The 15,050-nt window shown below is 40.4% G+C and overlaps 1 protein-coding gene across 2 annotated transcripts; it reads left to right on the top strand.

The window, feature by feature from the left end:
• Positions 1 to 511: 511 nt before the first annotated feature.
• On the top strand, positions 512 to 14,819 carry MCOLN3 (mucolipin 3). 2 transcript variants are annotated; one of them, XR_003536015.1, is made up of 14 exons: positions 512 to 1,097; positions 2,915 to 3,144; positions 4,756 to 4,923; positions 5,413 to 5,566; positions 6,046 to 6,130; positions 6,209 to 6,305; positions 6,845 to 6,944; positions 8,911 to 9,023; positions 9,101 to 9,250; positions 11,234 to 11,366; positions 11,446 to 11,568; positions 12,095 to 12,301; positions 12,672 to 12,801; positions 13,987 to 14,819. XR_003536015.1 is itself a non-coding variant. In XM_027694259.1 (14 exons), exons 2-14 carry the CDS (start codon positions 2,917 to 2,919, stop codon positions 14,004 to 14,006), a joined length of 1,677 nt encoding a protein of 558 aa, XP_027550060.1. In that variant the 5' UTR covers positions 519 to 1,097; positions 2,915 to 2,916; the 3' UTR covers positions 14,007 to 14,819. The 2 variants fall into 2 exon arrangements, 1 of the variants encoding a protein (XP_027550060.1); XM_027694259.1 differs by having other exon boundaries at positions 519 to 1,097; positions 11,234 to 11,335.
• The last annotated feature ends 231 nt before the right edge of the window (positions 14,820 to 15,050 follow it).

Below are 15,050 nucleotides of genomic sequence, written 5' to 3'. Positions count from 1 at the left end.
CCCCGCCCCAATTTCGCCTCGGCATTATCTCCAGGCAATGCTGGGGCCGTCTCCACCTGGGTTGTAGGGTTATGTAATTCGATGCGATTTGTTAATATGAAGATTTATATTCTGCATCTTTTGTATTTTTGATACATAGGAATAACTTAGTTTGCTCTGCTGCAATGTAAAACACAGGAGCCCCCGAGTGTCTTCCTCTCTGTGTGCAGCACCCAGTTCTGGTTTCTGATGCCACTCCGAGGTCCATCCACCCTTCTCATGGTTGGCAGGGTTCCTTGCTGTCTTCTGTTTCAGTCTGTACAGCCAGAAATTTCTCTCTGTTAAAATGCTTCTGTTCTCCCTCTTTGGGGCTTGGCCTTATTTTACCTCCTCTTTAGTACTAGTGCCTACAGGGGTACAAGCAGCACGAATTAAGCAGCTGAAGACTGGACACGGTTATCCTCTTGTCAGGCAACAATGCCAGAGGGATCATTTCCGCAGTGCAATGGGACTGGCCCAGACCCAGGGCAGGAGACCGTTTTCTTTGAAGTCCAGTTAATAACTTTAATAGCTTAATTGTGTATAAGTGGAATGACTTAGGCATGTCAGCCATTCCACTCAGTTCACTGTACCACTAGCTGCCCTTCATAACTACGGTTCTGTGACCTGAAATGGTTTTTATTCGTTTATTTTGTTTTGGTTTGTTTTTTGTGATGGGTGGGACACAGCTATTTATAACATGAACATTAACTTCATTTTCCCTGGTGCAGAAGCCTAGGTCAATAAATCTGGAGTCGGCACTACCATCCTATAGAGAAAGTGTGTGTTATAGCGCTGAGAGGCGCCCGTCACGTGCGGCAGGAGGGAGATGCGCAGCCGAAGGTGACAGGCGCCGCGTGTGCCGGTGTGCACAGCACAGCACAGCACAGCCCAGCCCCCCACAGCCCGGTACAGCCCCGCACAGCCCCGCACAGAGGCTGGGGCGGGCTGGCGGAGGCCGCGGCCCCTCCGTCCATCCAAGCGGAGCCGCGCTGGCCGGGAGGGTGCGGACACCGGGCTGCGGACACCGCGCTCACGGTCCCAGCGCGGCGGCAGCACCCCCGGGGCCCGGGTGGCAGGTACGGCTGGAGCCTTGAACAGGGTGAGGCGTGGGGGGGTGCGCTCTCGGCCCCCAGCTTTTGGGTTTGGGGTGCCACGGTACATGGGCGCCGAGCCCGGGAGGGGCAGGGGCTGCCGCGCTCCGACCTGGCCCGCCGTGGGGATGCGGGCGATGCCGGGGAGGCAGCGGCGGCTCCGCGTCCGTCCTCTGCGCCACCCGCGAGGCTGCGGCAGCCGGGCTGAGAGCGGTGTGCTGTGAGCCGCCTGCAGCGGCCGGGAAGGGGAAGGGGAAGGTCCTGGCACGGGCTGCCCTGACAGCCTCGGCTGTGACCACCCCGGCTGCGGAGCCCCTGACGCGGGTTGTGGAGGAACACGGCCTGGGAGCTGTGCCTGTCTGGAGCGGCGCCTCCACCCCACTGTGAGGGCCAGAAGCGGGTTTAGTTTTTTCGAGTTTGGTTTTTGTTTGTTTGTTTGTTTGTTTGTTTGCAATCCAGCACAGGACTATTGTAGTATCAGAGCAGGGGTTAACTTTAGGAATGCTGGATCAGCTGTGAGAAAGATGAGTGGAATACAATACAGCATACTGTATTGTATCCCGCAGGACAATGAATATCTGCTAAAACAGTAGCTGAACTTTTTTAAGCCACTGTATGGGCCTATTCTTAGTGTTAAACTGCTGATTGAAAACTCTTCTTGCCTTCTCTGACAGCTGGGGAAATTGAAGGTCTTGAATCATACCGGTTTGGTGTGTGCAGGGGCTGTGGAGGAGACTGGATGTGACTGAGGCATTTTCAAAAATCAGTCTTGGCAAGGATTTTTTGTTTGAGTCAGAAAAACTATTCTTATGCAAATAAAAAACAATTTGTCTAATAAGGCACATCTTTAATTTATTCACAGCCTAGGCTGTCTCCTCTGTTTTTAGTGTCAACAACCTTTTATCTGAAAGAAATATTCCTGGCTATCTCTTAGGTACTTTATAAAGCATTTATAAAATGTTCGGGACTCAGTGAATTTAGTAACAGATCAAAATCTAAGCATGCTCAATACTACAGAGAGTGATGTCTCAAACCATGTTTATAAAGTTCTCATCCAATCTTTCCCCCTCATACTCAACTAAAATGAGAGCCTCTTCTGTTAATCACGATGCTTGAATACAATTACCTCTTTGTCTTTCTGTCTGCTTCATGGTTGCTGTTGGTTTGCATTGGGTCTTTTATAGACAAAGAAATAGACATAATCTTGCTAAATAACAAGTCAGCGCTCTCTGGAAATTTATCCGAATTGCAATTTGTCATTCTGCATCTCCATTTCCAAAAGTGAACAATGCTAATACTAACATCTAAGAAAACTGCAGTGTGTCTTGAAAATTCCATTTCTTTCAAGGATTGGACATAGGCTTGTAGATGTGAGGGAAAATAGTAGCTACAACAGTAGATAAGTTTTCCAGAAGAGTGAATGTTCATGAGAGGCTTTTGGTGTTCTCCTGGATGCAGAAGGAAATGAGTCAGGATGTCTTGCATATATGCTGTTTTGTCAAGTGAGAGAGGAAGAACTTCTCAGCAAGTGACTCTGTAATTCCAAATGGACAGAAATTCCATTATTAAATAAGTGTCCTGACAGCCTATCTGCAAATTTAAGAATTTGTCCAAACTTTTCTGTGGGTTCTGCAGAACATGTGCAATAATATGAGAAAAGTCTGAAATTTAGTGTAATGTGCAAGTGCCTTTCACAGAAAATAAACATCTTTGGAGTCCAGGTTGTTAACGCAGACCAATCTGGTACTACTATATCCATCCTTGCATGTTTTTCAACTGACATGGACTGCTTTTCATTTCAGAAATGGAAAATCCTGAAGTGGTCGTGAGCAGCTGCGGTTCTCATGATGCTGAAAATGTTTGCAGCTACAAACGGCAACCATCAATATCACAGGAGGGACTTTTGGAAGACCAGCTTAGAAGGAAGTTAAAATTTTTCTTCATGAACCCATGTGAGAAATTCTGGGCCCGGGGCAGAAAGCCTTGGAAACTTGGGATTCAGTTACTCAAAATAGTAATGGTTACAGTTCAGGTGAGTACCTATGGAAGCAGGGAATCTTCTTAGCACATGCGAAGTCAAATGAGTGCAGGTGACATGCTGTTCATGGTGTGGTGCAGAGAAAGGGAAAGATTAGACTGCAAAACTATCTTCTTTGCATATATCTCGTTTAGATCTTAGGTGGCATAATTTTCTCCTAAAACTAGTGACTGAAAAAAATAGCTTTCCTAAGAGTGGAGATGAAACAAACCATGTTTAAGGGCTCAACTTGACTTTTTACTTTACTTTTTTTTCATTCCCGTTTTCCCCCCAAACTCTTGCATTGAAATATCCTCAGAAATTCTTCACCACTCTTTCTCACCCAGTCTTGAACCATAGATTTCATATAACACATTTATCTGCTGCCCAAAACACAATTGTTTGTCTCAAAGTTCTGTGGTTAAGGAGGAAGAAAGTCTTTCATAAAACCTTTCTAATGCCTCAGATGATGATCCTGCAGAGTTGCCCACATGCGATTTACCTTTATGGTGGTGTCAGTCCTATGAAAATACACATATAGAGAAGAATATTTTCCATGGTTGCATGAATTATGGGACAAACTGCAAAAATTAGAGGTCTTCTGCTGTACATGTAGCAGCATGTTTCTGTCCCTTATTGCTTCAGTTTGAAATGTATCATCATTCTCTGATTCTCATATCTCCGATTTTGCAACTAAAAATAAAATTTGATGATGGAAGAACTCAAATAAGAAAGAAAATAGTGCTAGTCTTTTCAGAGAAAATCTGCCTATAGGTAATTCAATCTTAGTACTGTTGATTTGCTGGTGCCCAGCACTGAGCTTGCTCACAGAACATTTCAGTATCTCTGTAACTGAATTACCCTTATCAAAACCTACATAACCAGTTTGCATCATGGCCATAAAACTAATCTGTAGACTACTGATTCAGACTTATCTCTGATGAGTTTCTTCACAATACACCTGACACGAGATTTGAAACAACAGTCAAGAGAATTGTGAGCTCCCAGAAACAATACATTATACTTCTAGAAACCTTTTCCAGCTTGGGTAATAGCTAGCAGGGGGTTTTGCTAACTTTTCAGGAACAGTTGTATTACATTTTTTTTACCAGCTTCAGAGGTTATCCTGTTACAAGCATAGTTTTGATCAGCTACTCTCAAAGCACTTTTCACTGAAACTTGGAGAGATGTTTGTTTTTCTGAATTATTCTCCATTTGCCTTTTGTGCGCTGGAGTAAGTACTTTAAAGTGGGGTCTTGTTAAGTCTCCTCCTGCTTTTTGGCTGAGGAACAAAGATATTTCCCAAGGCAATTCAATTGACACCAGGCTGAACTAACAAAACAAGTGTAACAGTATATAGGGAGCTTGAATTTGAGATCGCATCCTTTTCTTTGTAAAAATGAGAGTCCTTGGCTCACATGCTGGTAAACATATTAAAGGAGCATTCTTGAAACCCACTGTTTCCTTAAAGTCAAACTTTCTTTTGACCAGCTGTGAAATGGAGCAGCCTGCATGTAACTGCCATGTCTACCAGCATGACAAGAGTGGCTGTTCGTAGTACAGGACTCATACGTTAATCCAGAAGCGACTTTGTCTTTGAACAGGAAATATAAATGTCTTTTTCAGCTGGTGGTTTTTGGATTGAGCAATCAAATGGTGGTTGCCTTCAAAGAAGAGAACACTATTGCGTTCAAACACCTCTTCTTGAAAGGATACATGGACAGAATGGATGATACCTATGCTGTATACACACAAACAGATGTCTATGACCAGATATTCTTTGCAATAAACCAGGTGAGGATTGTGGCTGCAATATATATATGCCCTCTGCCTGGCTACCTTTTCTTGAATTGAACTTCTGTGCCAGTTGCTTAAGACTAAAGCATCATTTAGCATCATTCTGTCGTTGCCAGAGCATTGTACTTGTGGTGACATCCTTAAAGCTCAGTATACTAATCCTGCATTAAAAGCAGTCCTTGGATCTGATCCAGAATTCAGTGCTTTCTAGTAAGAACTGTAAAGAGAAAAATATAATAAGCAAAAAGGTATTTAGATCTAAATCCTGTACTTACTGTTTTTGTCAAACACCTTAAAGTATTTAAGGACTCAGCTGTAGTGTGGTTTAGGTTTCACAGTTCCTTAGGTGATCTTTTAAATAAAAGAGACAAGTTATGACAAAGATCCAAGCACTTCTGGGTTTGCTTTGTTTTGTTTCGTGTTGTTTTTCTCAGAGACTAACAGTTTTGGTGCCATTTAAATTTGTTTGTTTGTTCTGAACTTTAGTACTTACAGCTGCCCAACATCTCTGTTGGAAATCATGCTTATGAGAAGAGGGGAGCAGAGGAGACAGCTCTGGCCATTTGTCAGCAGTTCTACAAGCGAGGAATCATCTGTCCTGGAAATGACACCTTTGATATAGACCCAGAGATTGTGACTGGTGATGAACCTAATCTATTCTATCGATTCTTTGGGAGAAGGGACCCTACATTTGTGATAAATTCTTTTTAAAAAATTACAGTACTGTATAGTCTTATCACATGATCTGTATTGAACTTACTACCAGCCAAAACCGGTAAGAAAAGTACTGTGTAACCTTTAGCCCTCACCTCCGAGGTAGCAGTCTTTTATGTCTAACGCCACAAAAAAGTGATGAGTCATTAGCACCAATGGCCATCTAATAAAAGTATTTGGGACTAATTTCAGGCGCCTTCCCTGTGAATTCATGATTAACTTGGCTGGTGTTCAGGGAAGCCCGTGTATTTGTCAGCTAGCTTCTCAAATGCCTCCTCACTCAAGCATGCTATCTTGTCTGGTATAGCCAACAGCTCATTACAGCCTCGGGCGTGGGACAGGCAGATTATGGTTAAAGAACATGATAACCCATGAGATATTGTTGTGAGTCCTTATCCATTCCAGACTGCTTGTACATTGAGCCAATGACACCGTTAGACAACACAACAGTGGGAAAGCACAATTTGAATTTCACTCTGGATTTCCACAGGTGAGGAGGAATGAGCACTTCCTGTGTTGGGGTGTTGGTGCATTTTCCCTGTGAAAAGCTAATCTGAATGTGTTGCAGACTGGTGACCGTGCAGCTCACGTTCAATCTGAAGGCAATCAACCTCCAGACCGTTCGGCACCACGAGCTCCCTGATTGTTACGATTTCACTTTGAGGGTATGTGGAAGCCTGCCATGTGTCTTTCTGTTCAAAACAAGAACTTGATCTTGCTGGTTTACTGTACACAGTCAGCACAGATATTTTCTGAAGAGTGTTGGGCACCACTGGGTCAGTGGTCCTGAAGCACTTGCTTGGCTTACAGCCTCCTGTGTTCTAATCCATCTGAAGTATAATGAAAGCATAAATCTCTTTTCTTTAGAGAGATGATTCTGGAAAAGGTTGTTTTCAGATCATAGAGGAGGAATGAGAATGCAGTTTAAAAGAATTTCACTTAGTAGCTAATTGATCAGCCAATTTGTGGCAAATACATGGTTCATCAGATTTGTCTTTCACTTTGACAGCATTTATTTGAAGAAATGGGAATTACCTTAAGCTTAAACAAGTTTTGTAACTTCTCCCCTCGGAGAATTATTCTGAATCATTATGCAAGCTTGGCTATGGGCTACAATGGGCTACATATATAATGGTTTAACTTTATAAAGACATGCACCTTTTTTGTTTGTTTTTGGTTTTGGTTCTTTTTTTTTTAAATACAGATAGTGTTTGATAATAAAGCACATAGTGGAAGAATTAAAATAAGTCTCGACAACGACATAGCGATCAGGGAATGTAAAGACTGGCATGTTTCTGGATCAAGTAAGTGACATAAATGTGTTCAAATTTTCATGTTGAAATTTTGCCTCACCAGCACAATGCTTGTCAACTTCTTCTTTATTAAAAGATAAGGCACCATTGATATACAATCTCTAATATGTGAACTGTAAATCCTGATTTTCTAAGGAATTGTTCTTCAACCTCTGATCTGAAATCCTGGGAACCCAGCCACACCATTACTTTTCTTAGCAGTTCTCAAAGCTTGCACCATTGATAATGTCCAACCAAAATTTTTCCACGCCTCACTGTGCATCCTTCTGGCTTTGGCTACTGAACTTACACTGCTCATTTCTTAAGGCAGGGCTGTGAACTGTTCTAGCTCCAGGCAACAGGACACATGATAGTGGTTGAAAGTTGAAACTGATTTACTCTTATTTCAGGACTTAGCACCAGGAAAGATACTGAAGCACTGTTGTTAAGGCTTGCTGGAATGAAATGGCTAAAACCACTTCTAACTGTTGTTTAAATGTCATTTGCCATGTATTTGAGATGGTTAAATTACCTATATAGTGACTCACAAGAGTGAGCTGCCTTTGTTGGCAGCTATTTGGTCTGGTCAAAACATCATATGAGATCCTTTTCATTAGCGAAAATAATCTCTTTGATAGTCAGAAGCTTTCCGGGACTCTAAATTCTGCTTATTTTTAATTTTTTTTTTTCTGAAGTATGCAATAGGATGTACCAGGTTCTTTTTTTCTACTTTTGCTGCTTTCCCCGTTGCTGTGCCTATGTTAGGGAATGAAGAGCTGGAAGTGCAAAAGGAGGGTTGGTGGGGTTTTTTTAAAGATCCAGATTGGAATTAATTTGGGGGGCATTTACTGAAGTGCATCACAGAGCACAAAACCCACCCACGAACGCGAGCTCCGCTCGATCCTGCACCGCGTGCTCGCTGCCATGCCGGGAGTGCCCCGCAGGTGGCGATGGCGGGAGCGCTCGCTGATTCCCCTTCCCCGAGGGGTCCGAGGTTTGCCTCTCCAACACTCTTCAAAACCCTCTCCGGGAGTACTCCGTATTATTTTCTGAAAGCCAAGGAAAAATAGCAAGGTAATGGTCGCAACTGGACAATAACGAGTTGTTGCTGTTCTGGACTATGCTGCAAAATCAACTTAAATGGCAGCAGCACAACAAGCCAGAAGTGGGTGGGCTTTTTCTGAGAAGTGTGCTTCGTGGAGTCAACGACAACTTCAGCATTCCATTTTGTAGAATTGCTGCATCTTTTTGCAAATTTAGCATTAAGTTGTTAGATTTTTTTCTCAAGTGATCATTCTTTTACCATTAAAAACCTAATCCTCATACTGTCTCACCTAGTTTCATCTGTATGATAGGTATAAAAAGAAAAAAAGAGGTCTAGTGGTAGATTTGGTGCAAAATTTGACCTTAGATGATCACAAATGTGAGTTTTAGTAACAGAAGAGATGGAGAAATGTCTAGCTTGAGGTTGATCTTGGCTAACTGAGCAGCAGTACAAATTATCTGCACTGCTCTAGGAAAAGAAACCTATCTGACAGTCAAATACTAGTGTGAAAGAGAAGAAGATACATACTGTAAAGTTCCTAGGTTTTGGGTTTGGTTATTTTGGTTTGGTTTTTTCTTTTTTTCTTTTCTTTTTCTTTTTCTCTTTTTTTTTTTTTTAATTCTGTTACTCCAAAGGCCATTCCAGTGCTTGTAAAATGATCAACTCTCACCTCTAATTCTGCAGGGTTGTAAGAAGGACTGACACTCTGGTATATCGACCTTCCTAAATTTACTGAAGTGGTATCTGTAGTGCAGATGTACTCGTGTCTCTCATGAAAATATGTCCTACAAACTTTTGTGGGGAAAATGCTAAGCTTTTTCTTAATTCCATAAACATAGTTAACATCAAAATTTGATTCTTACTTCAATACTCAAGATGGTCAACAAAATGAAATGCATCTGACTATAATTATCTGCAATTTTGTTCTTGCAGTACAGAAGAACACTCATTACATGATGATATTCGATGCTTTTGTCATATTGACTTGTCTGGCCTCATTGATCCTTTGCACACGATCAGTGATTAAAGGAATTCGGCTTCAAAGGGTGGGTATAACTCCTTCCTTGGAAAGTCTTGTCTTATGTAAATCTGATTAACTGTTTTCTTTCCTCCTTTGCCCTAGGAATTTGTAAGCTTTTTCCTATATTATTATAAGAAAGAAGTGTCTTTCAGTGATCAAATGGAATTTGTCAATGGATGGTACATCCTTATTATGGTTAGTGACATCTTAACTATTGTTGGATCAACTCTAAAGATGGAGATACAAGCCAAGGTAAGCTTTTTACACTGTCAGGTGAAAGCAAAACTGCTTCTGTCCCACCTAGGTTTAAATCTCTCAGAAGACTTTAGTCTGGCTATACTTGAGTCTGAGTGGCATGAAATTTTAGAACTCTTTCTTCTCCTCTATTGTAACTGACATGTGTTGTTTCTAGTAGCAAGATATAAAACCTACAAATATCACTAAATATAATAGTTCTAATGATCTTTGTTCCTTGTGACTCTGAGGAATAAAATGAACTTCATATCTGAAAGTTTAGGACTGTTGACTTCCCCTCTTCTTCATTTAAGAACTCTTATATTTGCTCATTTGATGGATTTTTTCAAATTTAGCATTTAACTTTTTGATTCCTGTTTAACAAGTGTTTAACTAGCACAGAGTCTCTCTCCTCAAAGATCACTTTGCTGCTTTCCCAGCTTCTGATTTCCAGCATGTTCTTAACAGTCAGCCACAGCCAGGTTCTAGGCCTTCAGTTTCTAAAATAAACTTGATATAGAAAAAAAGCAAAACTTGTAAAAGCATACGATGTGCAGCAAGAATTAGGGAAGAAAAACTATATGCTACCCTGAAACACTCTGATATTCAGATAATGTTGTTCTTCACAAAATCTGTAGAAGGCTTTGAAGTGTGACATTGCAACATAATGAACTTTGGACAGTAGTGATGAAAGGATGGGTCTGAAATCCATCTGCTGACAGCTTGACTATCATAAACACCCTGTACAAATTGTCCTATCTTACCTTAGGAACTATAACTCAGTTCTTAAGAATAGAAAGAAGCTATGAGGAAGTTGGCTAAGATAAGAGATCTTGCTTTGGGAGAAGCAAAGAAGAGAACAAGATTGGAAAAAGGTCTGGCATTTGGGATTCTGATCTTATATTTGAAATACATCTGTTTATGTATGTTTCTTTTCTAAGAGAGTATTTTACTAAAACTCTTCTCTACAGGTACATTTCACTTCATTTTGCAAACCTTGTGGACCACAATAACAAGATCTTGTTCCATGTAACTGTATGAAAGTGGATGAATAACAAGTTCACATTAAAGTAGCCAAGTTCTAAATAAATTATGTTAATAGAAAAGATTAGCCAATATCTATTGCCAATATCTATCTGTAATATCTATTATCTATATTTTATTCTTAGGAGAATAAAAACTGAAAATAATAAAAACTTCTTACTCAAGTAAGCTGTCATGATCCATTTCAGAGTAGAGTTGAAGTTCAGGAACAGGATATATGCTAACTTGGAGGAAAACAGGCCAGTATGTATAGGTGGAAAAAAACAGTGAAGTGCCAATAAAATATAAATGAAGTTCTGGTTAGAATTAATTAGGAGCTAATTAGTCTTCTCTTTGATAGCTTTCTACACCTCATAGTTCCCAGCTACCTAAAAAGATCCTCCTTAGTATTTATCTGAGCAATGCTGACAAGTCATGCTACATTTTTTGAACAGCTTTTCCTATGTACTGGAAGAACTTTCTTTGGTCTGTGGTTCTAAATTCATGTCTGTGCTGTCCATTGGGATGCAGTGGAGAGATTCCTAAGCTGCTCTGGGAAATCTGTGGATGCAGATTCTAGGAGCAGTTGCTGCAGGCCTGGAAGCAGCATAAAAATGTTTGCAGTGCCACTCTACAGATCTTGGTGGGCCAGGTACAGAGGGGGTGTCTCTGCACCTGCAGTGCATCTGCGCTCTTGGCCTTGCAAATGAAGCCCAACTTGTCAGAGTCTGTTTTACAAACAGCCCTGTGTGAAGGCATGTGAAATGAGTTACCCTTGAAAGGGCCCTTGTTCTTTGGTGAAACCTCTCTCCAATGCATACTGCCTCAAACTAATTTCCAGTGAGAGAGTTTGCTAAGGAAAAAGTGTTTCTTAACAAATCTTTGTAGAAATGAGTCACAATTTAGAACCTGTCTTTATAATAATGAATTTTTTTTCTTTCTTATTTTTTTCTTTGTTTGTTCTCTTGGTGTTTTTAGAGTCTGACAAGTTATGATGTCTGTAGCATACTCCTAGGAACATCCACTATGCTTGTATGGCTTGGAGTCATTCGCTACCTAGGTTTCTTTCAGAAGTATAATGTAAGGATCTCCTGGGATCTTCGTACTGTTGGTATTTATTCTGTTTGTTGCTATAAGGGGAGTGGAAATAGTGTCTGGTTAAATTCTTACTTTTGTATTGCTTTGTGCAGCTTCTCATCCTAACCCTGCGAGCAGCACTACCCAATGTAATGAGGTTCTGCTGTTGTGCTGCTATGATCTATCTGGGCTATTGTTTCTGTGGATGGATTGTACTGGGACCATACCATGTGAAGGTAATGTACTTACATGAAAAAAGACAACTTGAATAACAGAATGAGAGGTTACTACTGTTGTTTTCTAAGTTTCCATGTCAAGACTTCCCTTAATATAAAAATAGTGCGTCTTCAACATGATGCTGCTGTGTTTGAGGAGTCTGACTTCCACGAGTCAATCAGACTTTCCCCGAGTTATGAAAGCTCTGAGTCAGAAGTGGAAGCTGCCGTGACTCCCAATCATATGCTGATATTTTGAGAAATTATTTTCATTTTGCAGAACACTCTTGTCAGACTAAACCTTTGGAAACATTATGCTTATCTCTTTTAAAAAAGAATTTGGCTTGTCTGAATTGAATGTGTATATGTATAGGAGGTGACAAACTTTACTCATTCATCAAATGTTTTACCGTTTGCACTTTGTCATACCCTGGGTGTAGGAAGAGATCCAAGGCAGCCAGTTACCAGCTGTGTATCTTCATGTTATGTACAGTCTTTGTATCCAAATAAAGCAGTGACAAATATTCTTGTCTTCTCTCCTCTCTAGTTTCGCTCTCTGAACACAGTTTCTGAATGCCTTTTCTCATTGATCAATGGAGATGACATGTTTGCCACCTTTGCAAAAATGCAGCAGAAAAGTTTCTTAGTTTGGTTATTCAGCAGGATCTACCTCTACTCCTTCATCAGTCTGTTCATCTATATGGTGTTGAGTCTCTTCATTGCACTCATTACAGATACGTATGAAACAGTCAAGGTAAGCATAGACTATTCATTTGGAGTAACAGTGCAAAACTGGTGCTATCAAGACTCTCATATCCCTCAATATTTTAAATTACCATGCATGCCAGACTAAAGAATAAACATAATGACTACTTTTGAGGGTGTAGAGGGATGACAGGAGGGTTTTTAATCCCTCTCTACTTCATCCTTCTTACAAAGTCTGTTTGTTTTCCTGCTCCAATAATCTACCGATTAAATATCTACTGAAGAGCAGTATTTTCACATTAGGTTCTGTGAATCTTCTAATTTCAGACTTGAGCAATGTCTGAAAACTGGTCCAGGGAGAATTTGGGTTACTGTACATTTTAGCCTTTTTAAAGGTTTAACTAAATATCAATTTTTAGCACTACCAGCAAGATGGCTTTCCAGAGACAGAACTTCGGAGATTTATATCACAGTGCAAAGACTTACCAAACTCTGGCAGGTACAGGTTAGAGGAGGAGAGTTCTCCATCTCTCTTCTGTTGTTGTAATGGTATGTATCTATATTAAAATTATATATTAAGTTATATGCAAAAGTGACACACTGCTAAATGTCCCTGGTATAAAGTTTATGAAGAGTCCTTCAATTTTGGGGGTGGAGGGGAAAAAAACAGAACACAAAAATCTCAGACTATTTCTAGTGCTCTAGAATGGAGCTTCAGCAAAATGTCAGCAGCCAACAAATTCCTTAGAAGAGGTGAGGGAAATTCCAAATTAAGAATCACTTAACATGTGTAAAATGGTACAGAAAGTTAGATAATATATACAGTAACTCGGGAAGCCCATATGTGTAATGTGCAAGCATTAACAGTTCTTGTACTCACTGCAACAGGCAGGACTTACAGAACTCATTCAGTGTTTTCTTATCCACTTTTAGTGACACCTCGTGCAGTAAGGTCTCCTAACTTAAATGGTAACAGGCCTGAAACCTGGGGACAAAATCCGCTTGTAAAAGTTTTAAGACAGCATGCACTTGGAAAACATTGCCTAACTTTCACTATGGAGAACAAATGCTTCAGTTATTTGAAGTTTTGTTTCTTCAGGAATACTGATTGCAGGATATGTGGTTTATATTTAACCATGCAGGCAGCAGCTCTGAGTCTTGCTTGCTGAAGGGCTTTTAGTGGGGGAGCTGAAAAATATTTGCCACTTGATTAAAAAGATCAAAGGTGTTTTCAATTCCTTGGTATTGGGCTTTTCTGGTGGACTGTATTGTTATGTGCCAGATAGAATATATTTATGAGGGGGAGGAGATGGGGACATATCTTGGAGCAGGGAGATGATAGAGCCTGCTGTGAGCCAACCCCTGTTCTGACCCAGTGCCTTACTGGAGATAAAAGTGTGGGATGAAGCAGAGCAGGGTATCTTGCTCCTGGGTAAAGGGCATGGACATGTTAATATTTCCTTTTCTGCACACACCTCTCAGTTAAACAGGCAAGAAAGCCAATATGAGGCAGGACAGGGTGGGGATGTAATAATTTTCCCACTGACTGTGCAGTGGGGATCAGGCATCTAAAAGAGTATTCTCATGGTCAAAATGTTTTATAGTGGTTCATAGCAGTTTCTTACTGATGTATGTCAAATTTCTAATTAAATAGTTCAGTTGCATTTTTAAGGCTCCTTGTACAATGAGACTATTATTTTGATGCAAATAACTTTCCTCCCCTCTCTTGTACAGGTTGTAGTGAACATATTTAATGGATTGTGGGAGTTTATCACAGAGGCATTAAAGTAGCACACATTGGAAGAACTGGACAACAGATCTGGTGGAAAACCTTATATCTAAAGCCTGAATTTGCTTTTCTTGAGAAACAGTGTAAGCCTGTGCCAGAAGCTTATGCTAAACTTACAGACTTTTTGATTAGACACTCACTGCTAATTCAGGGGGTTTGGGTGTTTGTTTTTATTAGCTTTATTCTATTTGTTTTCTCAGTTAAATTGTGCTAGAATGCAAAGGGCATCAAAAAGCTGTCTGTGTTCAGAGTCTTGGCTAGGTTATAAGGGTAGACCAGAAATGTAGTAACTTTCAACTATTAACTAGAACTAGTGTTGGACAACTGCAGCTTTGAACACCAACCTAACCCTCAGTACTGCTGCCATTATCTGTCCATGGTTGACCTGTTACTGAATGAATGAAAGCTCACTCTATAGCCCTCAGAATTTTTTGTTTATTTGCACTCATAGTAAAAATAAAAACTATGAAATTTGGTGTAATTTTTTTCTGGAGTCATTACAGTGAGTTGATACACAAACCATTCAAATATAGCTGAAAGCATAAAATCAATATTTCCTTAAACAGAAGTACCACCTGATGTGAGTGGCAGTCTCTTCTCAGAGAGGCCAGGGATATGCCAGGCTGAACTGGAATTTGAGGGGTGAGTAGAGTGGAGAAATGTAGATGTTCTCCTGTATCCAGCACTCGGTAGGATCAGTGACAGCCTTTGACTTTACAGTGTGTGGACCTTTCAAATTATCTATTTTTTTACTTTGAAATCTTCCTCTGGTTTACAAGTCTGTAAACATGAAGTGTAAACTAAGGTAAATACACAGAAGATATGTCTCTGAGAGTCATATTCCTCCACACTTTAGAAACTGGATGTTTCCTATCAACAACCTGCTACTGTCAATGGCCGGCTGAAACATTAGCTCTTATAAAAGTTCAGTTTTGACAACTTACTTTATATACTTTGTTGATTGTGATAATATTTAATTGATGGCTTATTTTCTATAGTCTATTCACTC

The sequence above is a fragment of the Neopelma chrysocephalum genome, unplaced genomic scaffold (assembly GCF_003984885.1).
Source record: "Neopelma chrysocephalum unplaced genomic scaffold, ASM398488v2 Primary Assembly neopelma1_97, whole genome shotgun sequence".
Classification (NCBI taxonomy): Eukaryota; Metazoa; Chordata; class Aves; order Passeriformes; family Pipridae; genus Neopelma; species Neopelma chrysocephalum.
This window is presented reverse-complemented; position numbering and strand designations above follow the sequence as displayed.

Coding starts and splice junctions, on each gene's coding strand:
- MCOLN3 (XM_027694259.1), top strand. CDS start 2,917: ATGGAAAATCCTGAAGTGGTCGTGAGCAGCTGCGGTTCTCATGATGCT. Junction 4,924..5,412: donor TATTCTTTGCAATAAACCAG/GTGAGGATTGTG, acceptor TCTGAACTTTAG/TACTTACAGCTGCCCAACAT. Junction 11,569..12,094: donor TGGGACCATACCATGTGAAG/GTAATGTACTTA, acceptor TCTCCTCTCTAG/TTTCGCTCTCTGAACACAGT.